The 15,537-nt window shown below is 43.1% G+C and overlaps 3 protein-coding genes across 4 annotated transcripts; 1 reads left to right on the top strand and 2 right to left on the bottom strand.

Annotated features, from left to right (window-relative positions):
• Window positions 1-702: 702 nt before the first annotated feature.
• LOC135483656 (uncharacterized) lies at window positions 703-3,010 on the bottom strand. The gene is made up of 4 exons (XM_064764652.1): window positions 2,856-3,010; window positions 2,395-2,586; window positions 1,800-1,913; window positions 703-1,357 (listed from the first exon to the last, which is right to left on the bottom strand). Exons 1-4 carry the CDS (start codon window positions 2,856-2,858, stop codon window positions 1,028-1,030), a joined length of 639 nt encoding a protein of 212 aa, XP_064620722.1. The 5' UTR covers window positions 2,859-3,010; the 3' UTR covers window positions 703-1,027.
• A 1,605-nt stretch (window positions 3,011-4,615) lies between these two features.
• Window positions 4,616-11,652, bottom strand: LOC135499513 (uncharacterized). The gene is made up of 10 exons (XM_064790312.1): window positions 11,384-11,652; window positions 10,670-10,794; window positions 10,426-10,476; window positions 9,983-10,188; window positions 7,665-7,754; window positions 7,297-7,437; window positions 6,477-6,651; window positions 5,955-6,087; window positions 5,475-5,626; window positions 4,616-5,054 (listed from the first exon to the last, which is right to left on the bottom strand). Exons 1-10 carry the CDS (start codon window positions 11,650-11,652, stop codon window positions 4,690-4,692), a joined length of 1,707 nt encoding a protein of 568 aa, XP_064646382.1. The 3' UTR covers window positions 4,616-4,689.
• Window positions 11,653-13,538: 1,886 nt separating this feature from the next.
• Window positions 13,539-15,492, top strand: LOC135482599 (DNA oxidative demethylase ALKBH2-like). Of its 2 annotated transcripts, none has more exons than XM_064762776.1 (3): window positions 13,539-14,025; window positions 14,193-14,335; window positions 14,674-15,492. In XM_064762776.1, the coding sequence occupies exons 1-3, from the start codon at window positions 13,612-13,614 to the stop codon at window positions 14,972-14,974; spliced, it is 858 nt and encodes a 285-aa protein (XP_064618846.1). In that variant the 5' UTR covers window positions 13,539-13,611; the 3' UTR covers window positions 14,975-15,492. The 2 variants fall into 2 exon arrangements, with proteins under 2 accessions (XP_064618846.1, XP_064618845.1); XM_064762775.1 differs by having other exon boundaries at window positions 13,539-14,067.
• The last annotated feature ends 45 nt before the right edge of the window (window positions 15,493-15,537 follow it).

Raw genomic sequence — 15,537 nt, 5'->3', positions numbered from 1 at the left:
TAAACAAGAGACTGGAAGAAAAGTCTATGGATGGTCTTATGCTGATCAAATACATGCACCCTGCACGGAAGGGTGTATCGCCATTTCGCCTACAATAAGCGCATCACATTATTCCCCCAGCTATTTGCCTCTACATGACGGATTCTAAACTCCCTGGGGAGTTGTGCATCCGAGTTGCATAATCTCATTTCGCCGACTAGGTTGTAAGTTCATAATCTTGCAGACGGGGCCTACAACACGACTTGTATGGTATGATATTGTCCGGATGCCCCTTGGGAAGCAAGTTTGGTTAAGTGCCTTTCTCCAGGACACCAAGATGAATAAGCTCTGATCCCTCTGAGAGTACAACCCATGGCCTGGCGCTCTTCAGCACTATGCCCCTGGTCTCCTCAAGTTGACATCTTGAGGAAATTGTTCCTTGCCAAGGTCCATTGAAATGGTGGTGTCTGCATGTTTATATACTGGCCCCTCCCAAGTTCTTGATTTCGTGGAAGTGCCCAGCTGATACTTGACAACAGAACCTAAGGCCGACGCAGCTTTTAGTGTCACAACCAAAGACACTTTTGACCACACAAACTCCCTGGGACATGACTGCTCTCTGAATGTTATGAGATTTCGGAAACACGATCATTTCAAAATAATCAACTTGAGGTAACCGATTATAGTAAGATATTTTATTTGACTATCATCATTATAATATTATTTGACTATCATCATTATATCAATATATCAAAATTGTATTTAGCATGTGGTCTGATATGATACCGCAATGGATTCTCACAAAAAATGATGCGTAAGATATATAGGAGAGTTGGCAGTGACGAAAGGAGATCATTATTTCCAATAATACATGGAGCTACATGATACACGAAAATATAATTGACATTTTTATGACCTCATAATATGATAACAAGTGAACAAGGAAGACAGTTTTTGATCGGGTATTTAAAATTAAATGTAGGACAGGATTAATCACAACCTAGCAGCTTTGAACTTTGTACTAATAAAATTGTCTCTGGTAGTTTATCTAGTTGGCGCTTCCAGATGATTCACTGCTGCCGCCGTTTGACCCACTGCTCGACTTTGAGCCGCTGTTGGCACCGTTGGAACCACCACTCACGTTCCCCGACGCACTGGCGCTTTTCCCATTGGTAGAGGCTGACGCACTAGCGGAGAAGCCCCAGCGTCTGAACCGCCTGCCAGACATCTTGAAAGTGCTCTTCTCCTTTGAGATTCTTGCCCAGAAGGCGGGGAAACCTTGGCACAGCTCAGCAATCTTATCACCAGCTTCAGTGTCGATGTCTTCCATCATGTCTCCGTCGACGTCCAACATGATGTTGCGGTTTGATGGCACATCCTGGAGGAAAGAACAAGAAAATTAATAATAGGCGACAGTCAGAACAGTGCACCCACTGTCAAGAACAGTACAATGTCATCTAGCCGATTGCCTTCTCCCCATTCCTCACAAACCGGCCTCTAGTCTATAATATTTTTAAAGATTTGTTGGGATGACGAGGAGGGGCTATTCCCAACATTGGTACTCTTTTACCCACGTCACAATGTGCACCTCTTACCCTTTTCAACCCAAGCCTTTAGACGGGGCGTGAGACCACCTGTGCAATTTGGCGGGGACCAACGAGAACGTGTTGTGTCATTCACATTTTATATCCAGTTGTATATGAAGGACTGTTATCATGATTAGTAATGAGAAATTGATCGCAATTACTTCAAGGTCAGCCATTAAACTGTCTTGTCAGCCGGTCTTCGATCGTGGACGGTGAAAAAACGGACATGCTTACCTCGCTAGCTGATCTCCTGTCCTTGAAGATTAGTCCTCGGACTCTGAGAAGCATGTGGTCCATGGGGATGACAATGCAACGTCTGGTAGTCAGGTCTTTGAAGGCAGTCAGTCTCTGTAACATAAGACGAAGACAATGTTTTTCTCATAGAATTCACTGCGTCAAAGCCCGTGAAGGACCGGGGGTCTTATTTGTCGTCATGACCACAATATCATACTGCACACCGGGACAGTACACTGAACACCCCTCTGATGAACACCTCACAACAACGTGCATGTGACGGCAATTCAATCCCCTTCTTTTCATTGTCGTCGGATGGATGTCACAATCAGCAATGCCAATGTGTGGTACCGGCATTAGAAAGGATCCAAAGTTTCTCTTTCACATATCATTATCGATCATAGTTAGATGTATCACATCCAGTCAACACGGGGCAACTTGTACGCACACCCGCGACTCTTTGTTTATACCGAGGGAGTTCCCGCCTTGCTTATAGTAGACATGACCCGAGTCTCAGGATGTCGGTGTCACCTTTACCTAAATAGAGCGCTACTAATACAAAAATTATAACTGATGATGTCAAACGATAACTCACCGTCTCGAAATCGTGCATGACCATTGTGTGGTCCGCGATGCCTTGTTTGGGTACAACCACCACCTGAAAGTCTTCTCCGTCAACCACAGTCTCCGTGTATCGTCTGCCGTCCAACGTGAACTCGAGCTCGTTGATATCTTGTGCCAAAGCGCCGACAGCCGCAAGGGCCAGGAGGAGGAACAACTTGATAGACTGAAATAACAAGGACGAAAAAAGTAAGACAAGTCACATCACGCCACTTTAACAACACAGTGATGTTTAGCTGGGAAAATATTCTGTTTAAACACAATTCTTAAATACAACGCCATTGGTCTCTACAGTGTCCCATTGGAGAGGAAGACACTGCTGACTTGTTAATATGGTGACAAGTGGAACCCGCATAAACTAGAAGAAGCTGCAAAAGAGGTTTCCCTCCCGATTGGAGTTGTGACTTCAAAATTGCAATAAATGTTATCACTTACCATTTTGTGTTTTGCGATAGTTGTGGTCGGGTTCAGGTGTTAAACTCTTATAATGTCGTCTGCTCCAGCTTCTCGTGTTGAATGCAGGAGACAGAACCCCGCGCTGTTTTATACCATGTATCGCTCGCAAATATCCCGTTTGTTACGGACTTTGAGTGACTCATCTTTAGTGACAAACACTACTTTAGCTAGAAAGATTTTGTTTGATAGGTAAGTGTTCGTTCTTAGAACAGTAAACAAATGAATTTCTTTGTCTTTTTCACAATAAGATGTTTAATTGGGTCGGACTTCAATGAAAAGCGATTCTAATGATTATTCACTGATTTGCATATGGGTCAAACCAAAAACAAGTCCGGTTATATGGGATTTCCCTTGATGTTATTGCCGTCGGATTTCAACCAGGCTTTTTAACCCACACTTGTCCATCTTCTCAAAAATATTGAATATATATGCGTCGTTCATAATCTTCTGTGAATGTTATGTAAGCCTATGAACCACAGTAAATCAGTCTATATAGTCTAGTTCTGACTACATAGTCCTATAACCGCCAAGATCAAAGCGATTGGGGAAATGGAGGGAATGCAAACATACATTACGTCCGAACAGTGAAAACGGGTCCTGGCCAGTTTTACATTACTCCCAATGAGCATGTCAATAAACGAACGCTGTTCGAGGGGTTCTAAGAAAATGACGACGACGGATTTGTTCCTATTTCCAGAGCTAGATGGGGAGGGAATCCAGGGAGACACACGAACATCGTTCGTATTTTCGGTCTCTTATAATTTTCAGTGAAATGTCCTAACCTTAAAGACATTTCTCTAAGTGCTAATGTGTGATACTTGTCCTCCTTTTTCAGATAATTGCCAAATAATTCCCGGAATGCATCTTCTACATGTATTAGCACCTATACGCTGGCAACAATACATGGGCGACAGCATCCGACTTTGTCGAGTACCCCGGCCGGGAGGGAGAGAGAGAATCAAGTGGCCGTTTTGACAGAGAAAAAAAAAGAAAAAAAATTGTGGAAACTTCGATGTTTTTTCACCGGTCGTGATCATTTCTCGGCATTACTCCTGTAATCCCACCTGATTCCATTAAAACTTAGATGCTTTAATTGTTTATAATTCATTGCGAAGTTTGCCCGAGAGCTAATTATTCGCAGTCAACTGGGATCTCTCCAGTCCATGTGAATCATCCTTGGAAATCATGAAATCAGGGGTTCTCACTCCGGACGCAGTGAATGGCCCGGCCGCGTCGCCCTAAAATGAGACAGTATGAATAGTAGGATTATGAAATGGACTGCCCCGAGAGTCAAGGCCGAAGTTGATTTCCGTCCTCAGGGTGAATGATCGGCAACATGACGAAAATGTCGACCAACTGTCTTCAACTTCAAGGGATATGACCTGATTTTGGTCTTCGAAGGATATCGGGATTTTGGTCAAGAAAAGATGCGTCTGCTAAATTCATCGCACTTATAAACAGCCGCGTAGGCCTATCCATGGGTTTTTTAGGCACAGGAATGTGCTTCAAATTCACAATACAACTCTTGCATGACGGAGTATCACTGATAGTACTGATACATATTTGTTGCGAGGAGACCACTAATCGAACCCCCTAGATCCTGCTTAACCCGCCTTTAACTTCAGGTGAGACGTGTGTCTGATGGGTATAAGCACGTACACTGCTGGTAGATGGCGATGTCATCGATTGCGCGGCACCAGTGAACTTGGGGAGAAGAATAAGTAAAACCAAAGAACAAATAAAACAAGCCGTGTTTTACGTTTGAGAAGAACAACATTACATTTATCAAACTTGACCCGTATGAAAATATATACTAGTATTTGCCGTAATAGCAAAAGGTAAGCTTGTGATGTTTGCCCTTTGCATTCACCGAAGCATCGTATGGGTAGGAACCGGACCGATCACTTTTATTCATCAAGCTCTCCTCATCCCATTGTATGACCTCCGGGGTAACTTTTAAGTTATCCACCTTCTGACAGTTATTGCTTTTTGCCATCAGGTAGAAAGGAGAATCGGTTGGTAGAAAGATGGCTTTGGAAGCAAGACTATCTTCTCGGCAGCAATAGTCAACTTTGGTGTTCTTGCCAAAATCCCCACTAGGCATCTGGCCTTTTATCTTGGCCGTGTTGTCTGAAAGGCTACCCTTGTCGTCCCATGAGATCGAGCCTTCGTCAAACCCTGCAAAACAGAATGCCGATACAGTAATGCAGAACAGAATGGAGATGTCTACAACTTATCACTTTGAAGAGAGGGAAATAACGTCTCTTGCAGCTTCATTGCCATAGGCCTAATTTGGTTTTTGGTGAAATCCATATAAATACGCCTATCAGGTGAGTATGGAAAAGAGGAGTCCGCTTTCAAATGTTTGATACTGCAAGGAAGAGGAAGAAGACCAACTATGATATTTGGCTAACTTCTTCATTAATATATACACTGACATGTGATATTATATCATTTGGTAGACGATGCCATTTCCTCAAACGACAATTCAAGGACATTTAGCTCATTTAACCTCTATCTCTTCACTTGTTATGCTATACATGTATAAGCGTTTTAAACTCTTGCCGAAACCATACGTTACTGACAGTTCTTCCATACCTTCAGGACAGGATAACGCCTTCGCCTTGATGATGCAGTAAGATCCAGCAGGCCACAGCAATGTCCCTTTCGTGTTACTCTTGGTGCAAAATGACTGGGTGATCTGTGCCTTGGAAAGGGTACCGGTTGGCCAGTGGTTATTCGATGGGAACCTGCGAGATACAAATGTATACATGTGCACATGAAAATGCATAACAAAACAGAAAAACTTTGCAGTCGATTACTGTAAAACAAAAAATATGGTGATCGACTTTTAACTTTCAGAAAATATGAATTCTTTTTTATCAGGATTTTGATATCTGAGCATGAATAAATATGTTGTGATTTTAACAATTTTAGGGGACAAACGTGACATTGAAATTTGGAAACCTGATAACCGACCAGAGTATCGCTGGGCATCACTTTCTGACAAGTGCGACCTAAATGCAGAAACATATAATCTGCATGCGGCTAGACTACTTCGTTTAAACTGATACATACATGTTCTTATTGCCCGTGTCCTGCACACGACTTCCCTTCGCCCAGCTAGTTTGAGGACATCCTTTGTTTGTCTCAGGTAACACATAGCGACCCTTTGGCCAAGTTAACGCTACTCTCAGATTGTTCTTGTCCTCTGCGAATAAAAATAGGAGATAAGTATCACATGCACTGTCCAAGATCTGTCCGATGTAGAGGTAGAAAATGTCCCAAATGTGTTTTTCTTTCATAAAACCACACCGTCCCACAAATATCATAGATGCATGTCTCCACATCAAACCTTTCGGCACGCTCAACACTGTCTTGTGATCGGTCTCTAATCTGTAGTATCCCCCCTCCCTTTCACAGAATATTCCCGCATCATGCACCTCTAACTTTCTTCACTTTTATGCGTTGACTGATTTTCCAACTCTTGTAACAGATGCATGCAATCCCAAATCTTATTGAGATACACGTATTTAATAATAGGGGCCTGTATGGTTCAATATTTTGTGCGGCATTTTTAACATCTAATTATATAAATACCTGTCGGAGGAAATACATTAAGAAAGATGTTGTAGTTTTCCAAGGCTTTCTTGACGTTAGCCTGTATCTTTGTGATAGTAGCATCAGACGGTTTGCACGGGGCGTTCTTCCAGAAATGTGGTACAAATATCGAATGGATCCCTATGAGTTTCATACTAATGGGCGCTGGTCTATCCTGTGAACGAATTGTGGTATACATTCAAGTGAAATGGTTCATGAACCATGAGCTCACCTGAAGTTATATGGCCTGATTGTAGTTTTCAATGAAACAATCAGAAACGGAAGCATTCAAAAGCTTAAAGGGGCGGCACTATGGGCAGGAGTAGAGGGGCTAATTTTGCCATCTTCAAGTGACTAGTATGCACAGTAAGGGGCTCAGCACTAAATATATACCTCGTACAATCGTGAATCATTTCGACGTACTGTGAGAGACCCCTATTGGTGATTTTGTGTAACTTTATCTTGCCTGCCTAGCTGCCGCCCATATTGTCCCTTTAAGTTTCTGAGCCGTGTTTGCACTCATGTTTTTCGGCGTTTCTCCTATTGAAAAGCCATGGTCGCTCTAGCTGTCTCACTGTATATATATTTGTCATTACAAATATATCCAGAGGCGGTTGGAGAGTATTGACCCCCCCCCCCCCCCCCCCCGTTACTAGATGTGAAATATGGGGAACAACCACAGATATATACAGGCGTTGTTCGCTATATAGGTGTGCATAAGAGACATAAATTGCAGTTCTGTACTGTATCCCGTCTGAAACGTTTTTAACGATTTGTCACTGACATTTGTATCTTCAAAATGAGTGTTGCATGCCTATACCTTTGATCCTCTGTTTAATGTCTCCTTTTTGCCTTTTGCGAACGAGCTGAACTTAGCATTCTTAGTTAACTTGCTAGCCGACACCGATAGCGACGCTCCAACTCCTTGGTAGGACCCACCAGCACTGACTCCGCCACTCACCTAGATAATTACAATTGATTAAGAAGTTAGTTAGCAAAAGGCGGTGAAGGTACTCATGTCATTCGTGCAGAAGCGCAAGGGCTCACGACACAGCAAATAAACTTGTATCATCATTGGAAAAAAGTGTCTTACAATGCCGGGCTGCGATACCAGCGGACTTCAGATAATTTATAAGCTGTCCGGCGCTTGTTGAGACGCTGTCCTAACTCCCACAAAGTTATACTTACATCTTTCATAGCAAAGCTCACCACTTCTCCAAGTGATGTTTTCGTGCGCTCCATGTTCTTAGTTCCAAGCTTTGCCTCAATGATGATATGCTGTTGAAAGAAGAATACCACGTGAATTGCAATTTTTCCTAATGTAAATTCTAAGAAAACATGAAAATTGGCCGACTTCTGTGGCCTTTTTGAATCACATAGAGTTTGCAAATTTAGTTTGCCGATAGCTCCTGCAGAAGGCAGCATCATACTGAGTATACTGAAACACATGCCATTGGGAAAATTGAAAATTTTTCCATGTCCACAGGGGGGTCCAAATTGGCGTCCCAAGTGGATTTGAGGAGAGAATATATGTCCAAACATCAACATACATGAAAAGCTGGACCTCAAGTGATCTTTGAAGATATGAGAATGACTGCCCTTTGATAACTTCTTGCTTTATTTGTCCACTTTATGGCCTAAGATCCCTAGCTTTGGATGGTTCAATTAAGGACACTAGGGCTGGGAAGGGTCATGTCAGGGGGGGGGGGGGTAGGCGGGTAACCAAGCCCGAAATATTATATTGCATCCTTCTCTTCAGCATATTTGCCAAAGCTTTTGCTGTTGCATGGATTCCTCAGATGTTTGGGCTCTCTCAGCTCTGTCATTTGGTAACCTCTGGCTGGGTGTTGGCTAGGTAGATAGGATGGGGGGGGGGGGGGGGTCCTGACAGTGTTGACAAGGAGAAACTCGGAAAACCGTGATTCTAGACAAAACCCTGTTCTTTTGATGAGCTGGAACACATTCAAAATTGTGAACCCACAACTTGAAGGCATAAAACTGACAAAGGCATTGATTTCTTGTACTAAAAATATATTTTATTATTCGATGAACGCTCTGATTGGCTAAATTGGGTCACGTGTCAAACTCGATCGTAGCGCCTGCATTTAGCAGCGGCATAATAAAGTTGGGGATTGCTGGTAATGCATTACCAGCAATTCCCAACCTTTTAGCTGCGCATGCGCCAAACTCCCTTCCAGAGCCAAGCATACGTTTTCTATAGCAGATCGAGGTGAGAGACATCTCACGGCTTTCTGTGTAACTAAAGCCTAGTTGCCGATAGCGTATGTGATTCTATGACTATCAAGGCATTTGCAGGCCAAATTTTGAGTTGATTGGTGAAAATTTTTCCATGTCCACCTATGGGTTGAAAATACCACGTGAATTGCAATTTTTCCTAATGTAAATTCTAAGAAAACATGAAAATTGGCCGACTTCTGTGGCCTTTTTGAATCACATAGAGTTTGCAAATTTAGTTTGCCGATAGCTCCTGCAGAAGGCAGCATCATACTGAGTATACTGAAACACATGCCATTGGGAAAATTGAAAATTTTTCCATGTCCACAGGGGGGTCCAAATTGGCGTCCCAAGTGGATTTGAGGAGAGAATATATGTCCAAACATCAACATACATGAAAAGCTGGACCTCAAGTGATCTTTGAAGATATGAGAATGACTGCCCTTTGATAACTTCTTGCTTTATTTGTCCACTTTATGGCCTAAGATCCCTAGCTTTGGATGGTTCAATTAAGGACACTAGGGCTGGGAAGGGTCATGTCAGGGGGGGGGTAGGCGGGTAACCAAGCCCGAAATATTATATTGCATCCTTCTCTTCAGCATATTTGCCAAAGCTTTTGCTGTTGCATGGATTCCTCAGATGTTTGGGCTCTCTCAGCTCTGTCATTTGGTAACCTCTGGCTGGGTGTTGGCTAGGTAGATAGGATGGGGGGGGGGGGGGGGGGTTCCTGACAGTGTTGACAAGGAGAAACTCGGAAAACCGTGATTCTAGACAAAACCCTGTTCTTTTGATGAGCTGGAACACATTCAAAATTGTGAACCCACAACTTGAAGGCATAAAACTGACAAAGGCATTGATTTCTTGTACTAAAAATATATTTTATTATTCGATGAACGCTCTGATTGGCTAAATTGGGTCACGTGTCAAACTCGATCGTAGCGCCTGCATTTAGCAGCGGCATAATAAAGTTGGGGATTGCTGGTAAAATCTGCTAGTCTGTAACTTCTAACCACAACATGACCAGTCTGTCAAGGATCATGGACGCGCGGGCGGGCGCATTAGTAAATGGGTTTGTAAGGGCCAACGGTATGTGATCAATTATAGTGGACCTACTCAGCTTCATGTTCATCATCCTCGAATACATGGAAAACATGTACCGGTTTATAGGTGGTGGTTATAACCCCATTTTGTGCCACCGATGCTGGTGACAGAGCGTCTCCACTGGTGGTGTCCACTAAGAAGCAGCGGAGATTTAGGTTCGTTATACATACCGTCCCCCACTTCGAGATGAAATTCTTATGCGAATCATCCGATTTTCCTGTGCCGAGCTTACAGCCATCTGCAATGACTCCATCTGTTAGATCATACTTGGCGTTGAGTTCATCTCGGTAGCGCGCTGATCCATAGTTGCAGATCTTCCAGGACTCCATGAACACGTTTTTCTCTATCTTCGAGTTCGACTCCTCCTTCTTGTAACCTTATAACATAAAAGCATGTCTTAAAATATTTCTTAATTGCCTGCTACTAGTAGTTTGGTTGTTAGTATTTTCCGAATTGCAGTTAAATCCTGATCAGGCGATGATTTGAGTTCGAGAGAGCAACCGTTATGCAGAGATGTGCTCAGTATGTTATGAAGTTATATGACGGGGGGGGGGGGGTTAGTTCTGAAAACCCTTTAATGATCGGGACGGGTCTAACTTGATGAATAACTTACCAGCACTCGCAGAGAATTCGGCAGAAGCCAGAGCGGGAATACCGAAGCTAGCTGAAACAAGAACGTCACAATCAGCATGAAGGTGTTACAAGGATTTCCGGGGGCGGGGGGGGGGCACGGATATAGATTGACGGTCAATAATTGAAAACGAAAGAAACTTATATTTTAATGAATAAAACTGCTCCTAGAAGGACAAACTTTCAACAAATTATAGTTCATTGGACATGATGCCTCATAGTCTTACCGGAGACTTCCACGTCGGCGCCGAGTTTCTTTTGGTAACTCTTCGTCCCGTAATACATATCGTTTGTCGCCTTAGTCGCACAGCTCGTGTCGGGAACGTAAATAGTTTGGTCGGGCACCTTTTTACTAGAAAAAGGACGAAATGTAGAAACAACATTGTGCAGAATGTAGGATATATATCACAAAATGCGCGATTTTAAGTTATATCATGCGCCAGTCAAAAAGTGTCCCCATATCGTGACGTCATTGGCGATAATGTGTGCGTTAAGTGTATACTTCGGAGACCACCTTGACAGATTGCGATGAATTTTGCCGAGTAGTGGATGTTTTAACATAAAAAATGGTACAAGTAAAGCCGTTCTATTCACAGACAGCTGTTGATGCATGACCCGGCCCATGCACGACAGCGTTGCCTGCACTCTGGACTGGACCCGCCTCGTCCTGTCGCCCGATAAGGAGATCCAATTAGGATGACGCAGTGGACTGCATGCCTTTGGCCCGGGTCTAAAATTTCCCAGACAGCTGGGCCTGCACTTTCAAACCATTAGGAAATTCAGTTACGAGAAGGAGTGCGTAAAGTCCTTCAACGTGACGCCGGATTTATCATAAAAGAGGATGGCCAGCCAACAATAAGCTCCTCCCCCCAAAGGGAAATTCTCCAAGTAGCTTGTCGAAGGATATTCTAGAAAGCAGATGACAAACTCAAAGAACTTACCCCACACTCGTTTTCCCTTCTTTGAATGTCATCTTATATATCTTATGCGCCAGATGAATGCCGGGGTCGACTCCTCCCTTGTTAAGGGCCCCGTCATCGGGGTTACCCTTCAGTAAATCATAACCGACTCCGATATTTTCTAATCCTCCAACCAAGTCCTGAGCAAATCCATCACCAATGAAAGATGAAAATATGAAAAATATGGCGGTAACAGTTTTAAAGGCTACATGATGGCAGCCCTGGGTATATACGTGTGAATAGTTTGTCATTGTTATTGAAAGTTAAGAAAAATTGGATCTGAGACTTCATATATGAACGAGAATTTGCACCTGGTGGTGCCAAGTGTGCAAAAGGCCCGGGGAATGAAAATTCTAGTTTACGCCTTCGGGAAAGTGATCTGATGACCCTGCCGCATGAATTTTTGCTGTAAAATGGTCAGGAACTGTCGCGCCTTTTTCTGATGGACATGATAACTGGCATTCTCCAAAGCAGCGACAATATGGCAAGCATATTACGTCTATAAATTTTTCCGGTCATGCGCAAGGAGGTTGGATGACTGATCTCAGGCCTGAATCATAGCTTACTTCTTGTCACCTCTCTCCAAAAACATCTCTCAAAATGCAATCATCTAATTTTTTCATTTCTTATCTCACCTGAAGGGTATCATACTATTGAATGCCGAGTTCATACTCGATCCGTCGTGCGGCCATCGGCGTCCGCGTCGTTGTGTGTTCATTTTCACGCCATGCGGTATACGCTAATACGTGACATAAGGGCCGTTTAGACGACAGGCGAAAAGACCGCATTCGGATCGAATCTGGATGAATCCGGATTAAAACCACCCAAGGCGATGGTACCTTTTTAGTCCGGATGCAACCACATTGATCCGGATCTTTTTGCGTTTACACGACGAAAAATTAATCCGGATTCGGGACGCATCCGGATTTTTTCGCGTCGTCTAAACGGCCCTATAGGCTATCAAATCGGCTATAAAGGTCCGTTTCCACTATTTGACGTCGCACGAAATTTATCACGGTGCTTTTTGTCTTTTGTTTGGGAGTGCACGCCTTCTCGTGGAAAAAGGCTGCGAATTCTATTCGTGTGGCCTGGAGTAATATATCAATGTATAATTATATTGATCCATTCCTATTTTGAATACTGACTATATCGCATTGGTGGCCGGCATGGAACAAAAAGGGTCATATACCGAAAGTGGGTAAACGTTCTTAACGTGTGAAGAGGTCACAAAAACATATTACTCAATTCGGACATGATGGACCGGACTCATCATTTCACATTCGGTAAATATGTTGAGTATGCCACTGACCGGAGGAAACCTACGCTCAGAAGAGCATTACTTTGCCATCGAAATCAGTGTTGTCACGAATGATAGCAGCCTTTAGGGAATGTTGTCTAAGGTCTTTGGTCTGAGGTTAATGTCATGTCATGTGTAGAATGGAAGAATGAGAGATGATGCATCGATACATCTCTGACGGTCCCTCATATTGGAGCGGCAGTGCTCGACTGATTATGCGCGCTCGCGAGTTCTTCAGATTTTGCACCTGCTTCGAAAAATCATGCGGGTGACTACCACGATCCTCGCACCAACAAGGGGTGGACCGAGCTAACTAAGTCAGACTTAGGCTGTTTAATGATATTAAGTTAGATAGAGAAATCAGACTTAATTCTCCACATCACAGGGTTGCAACAATGCATAAGTGTGGGCATAAATCTGAATGATTGCCGGTGTAGAAGTTAAAAATGTCCTAGGATAAAATGTCCGGGAACAAAGGATTCTATTATGCGCTTCAATCTCTGAGCTATTGACGGTCAGGGTCTCTATAGAACCATATTGCAGAATACAATAGGGCCGGACACTTTTTCCAGGGGGGACACTTTTTACTTTTACACCGGGCATATATCACAGGCACGGAAATACTAGCTCAATATTATAAGGGCCCTTCGACCCCAAATCTTTTTAGGGGGCTTTTGCCCTCCTCCACATACAATACAACTTCCCGTACCCTCCCTTTTTACACCCTCGTTTTGGCAGTTGGCTCTCATTCCCGATTCCACATTTTAGCAGTCTTCCATAACTCCCGCCAGCCATAAATTATAGTCTATTTATATCCCAGTCCATCGGTGGTGTGGAAACAGTGGCAACCACTGTTTGTTGACGGAAGTGAAAAATCAACATTGCCATGTGCTGATGATCTCTTACGATATCCATGGACAAATTCCTCACCCGATCTTCCCGCAAACGTCCTGGCGAGGAATATCAATCTAAAGATAAACTTGCAGTTAGCAAGTTGACGAGAACCGGACACAGTTCAGAGAAAATCAAGGAAGAAGGAGAAATAGAAGCGAGTTTGAATTCTTCCGATTTCGTCACTAAAATTAAAGCTGAACTGTCTCCAAAAACTGAGCGCTCCACCACCTGCACTGACACTGTTAAATGCCCTGGTGAACACGAAGAAGCATTGGCTCTATCTGTCAAGAAAGAGGATCCACTGAGCTGGAGGAAAATAAAGGCTGAGAATCTGGACCTGGACTATTGCAAACTTTACGGACAAAGACAAGCAGATAAACTTTTCATTCGATGCGAGAAGGAACTAGAATACAATACTGGGCAGCTTGGAAAGGTGAAGATATTTGGCCAGTGGCATGACATCCCAAGAAAACAAGTACGCCTTTACCATCCGTTTGTAGCAAATGCCTCAAATTATGACATACTAGTAGCCTAGACTGCATAGTCCTATTTCAGGTTAATTCACGTTTTAAATGGTAATATTTTTTGTTGTATCTTCAGGTAGCCCATGGAGAGAGAGGTTTAAACTACACCTTTTCAGGCAATACTATTCCAGCAAGACCATGGACACCCCTCCTCCTTGACATAAAGGATCGAATCTCCAGAGTTACTGGACATGAATATAACTTTGTGTTGATTAATAGGTAAGGCTGCAGAAGAGTAATCACAGAAGCCGAGTGCCTCGAACCAGAGCTGGCCGGGGATGGATCTGTGGTGAATTGAAAATGATATTTCCAGACGATAAACTTGCCGAGCTTTGTTTCCACCTTGCAAGAAACCACAGGGATTTGCATAAGGCTTGACAGACACAGATGTGGGTCTGCCTTGGAAAGAAAGGACACTTTGGACTCTCACCATTGATGCTTAAAAGACCTCCATACTACAGCACCATGGCAGCAAGCAAAAGTCTTATTCATTTTGAGTGAGTTTATAATTACTGGCTTCAGCGGACATGATCTTCAGAGTAAATCAATTCTTTCAGGTACAATGATGGGAAAGACCACATGGGAGAACATCGCGATGATGAAAAAGATCTGGTTAAGACGGCACCAATTGCATCACTAACCCTTGGCCAATCACGCGACTTTATCTTCAAACATTGCGAAGCACGTGGAAAGAATGCCGAACGGAAGATTGATCCTGTAAAAGTTGTGCTTGAACACGGTTGTCTATTAATGATGAATCATCCTACAAATACTTATTGGTATCATGCGCTACCTGTCCGCAAGGGCGTAAAGAATGTTCGGATTAACATGACATTTAGGAAAATGGCTATTGATTGACTGGATTCTTACATTTGCATTTTCAATTGTTGAAATATTGAAGAGTAAAATTGAGCGATGTTCCTGCAGACGTTTTGTACAAGATGAAATGAAATCACCTGCTGAAGTAAACTTGACTATATTTCTAGTGAATTTCCCTTTGGCTCAGTTATTGACATGATCACAGGGGAACAGGCCTAAGAGAAGCAAATGTTTGCTGAGTTAATGCCTGTACTTTTGGGTCTCAAGGAAGTATATTCTTGAATGGACACTGCCCATCATTATGTTGTTTTCACCTGAGAACCCGAGATAAGGTTTCATTTGATTTGTAAAGATGGTTTTATACCAGGGCAGGCCAAAGATCACTCACACAGAGTATATACATGTATGAAACCAAAATGTACTGCCAACTAAAATCCTTCAAAAACTGAAATTGACCGGAACCTGAAGGCCAATACAAGCCTGATTACAAACAAGGACGATATGCACTATCCATGATAATCACGCAAAGAAGAGTTGTGCAAACTGTATGAAACAACATGTCATAAAAATCTGAATGTCCAAAAGGGCAACAACAATCCCCA

Source organism: Lineus longissimus, chromosome 2 (genome assembly GCF_910592395.1).
Source record: "Lineus longissimus chromosome 2, tnLinLong1.2, whole genome shotgun sequence".
Lineage (NCBI taxonomy): Eukaryota > Metazoa > Nemertea > Pilidiophora > Heteronemertea > Lineidae > Lineus > Lineus longissimus.
The sequence above is the reverse complement of the archived record's forward strand: the minus strand, read 5'-3'. Positions and strand labels throughout refer to the sequence as shown.

Coding starts and splice junctions, on each gene's coding strand:
- LOC135482599 (XM_064762775.1), top strand. CDS start 13,612: ATGGACAAATTCCTCACCCGATCTTCCCGCAAACGTCCTGGCGAGGAA. Junction 14,068..14,192: donor ATGACATCCCAAGAAAACAA/GTACGCCTTTAC, acceptor TTGTATCTTCAG/GTAGCCCATGGAGAGAGAGG. Junction 14,336..14,673: donor AACTTTGTGTTGATTAATAG/GTAAGGCTGCAG, acceptor CAATTCTTTCAG/GTACAATGATGGGAAAGACC.
- LOC135499513 (XM_064790312.1), bottom strand. CDS start 11,652: ATGACAAACTATTCACACGTATATACCCAGGGCTGCCATCATGTAGCC. Junction 10,477..10,669: donor CGCCGACGTGGAAGTCTCCG/GTAAGACTATGA, acceptor TTCTTGTTTCAG/CTAGCTTCGGTATTCCCGCT. Junction 6,652..7,296: donor CATTAAACAGAGGATCAAAG/GTATAGGCATGC, acceptor ATTCGTTCACAG/GATAGACCAGCGCCCATTAG.
- LOC135483656 (XM_064764652.1), bottom strand. Junction 1,914..2,394: donor TCATGCACGATTTCGAGACG/GTGAGTTATCGT, acceptor CTTATGTTACAG/AGACTGACTGCCTTCAAAGA. Junction 1,358..1,799: donor ACAGGAGATCAGCTAGCGAG/GTAAGCATGTCC, acceptor TCTTTCCTCCAG/GATGTGCCATCAAACCGCAA.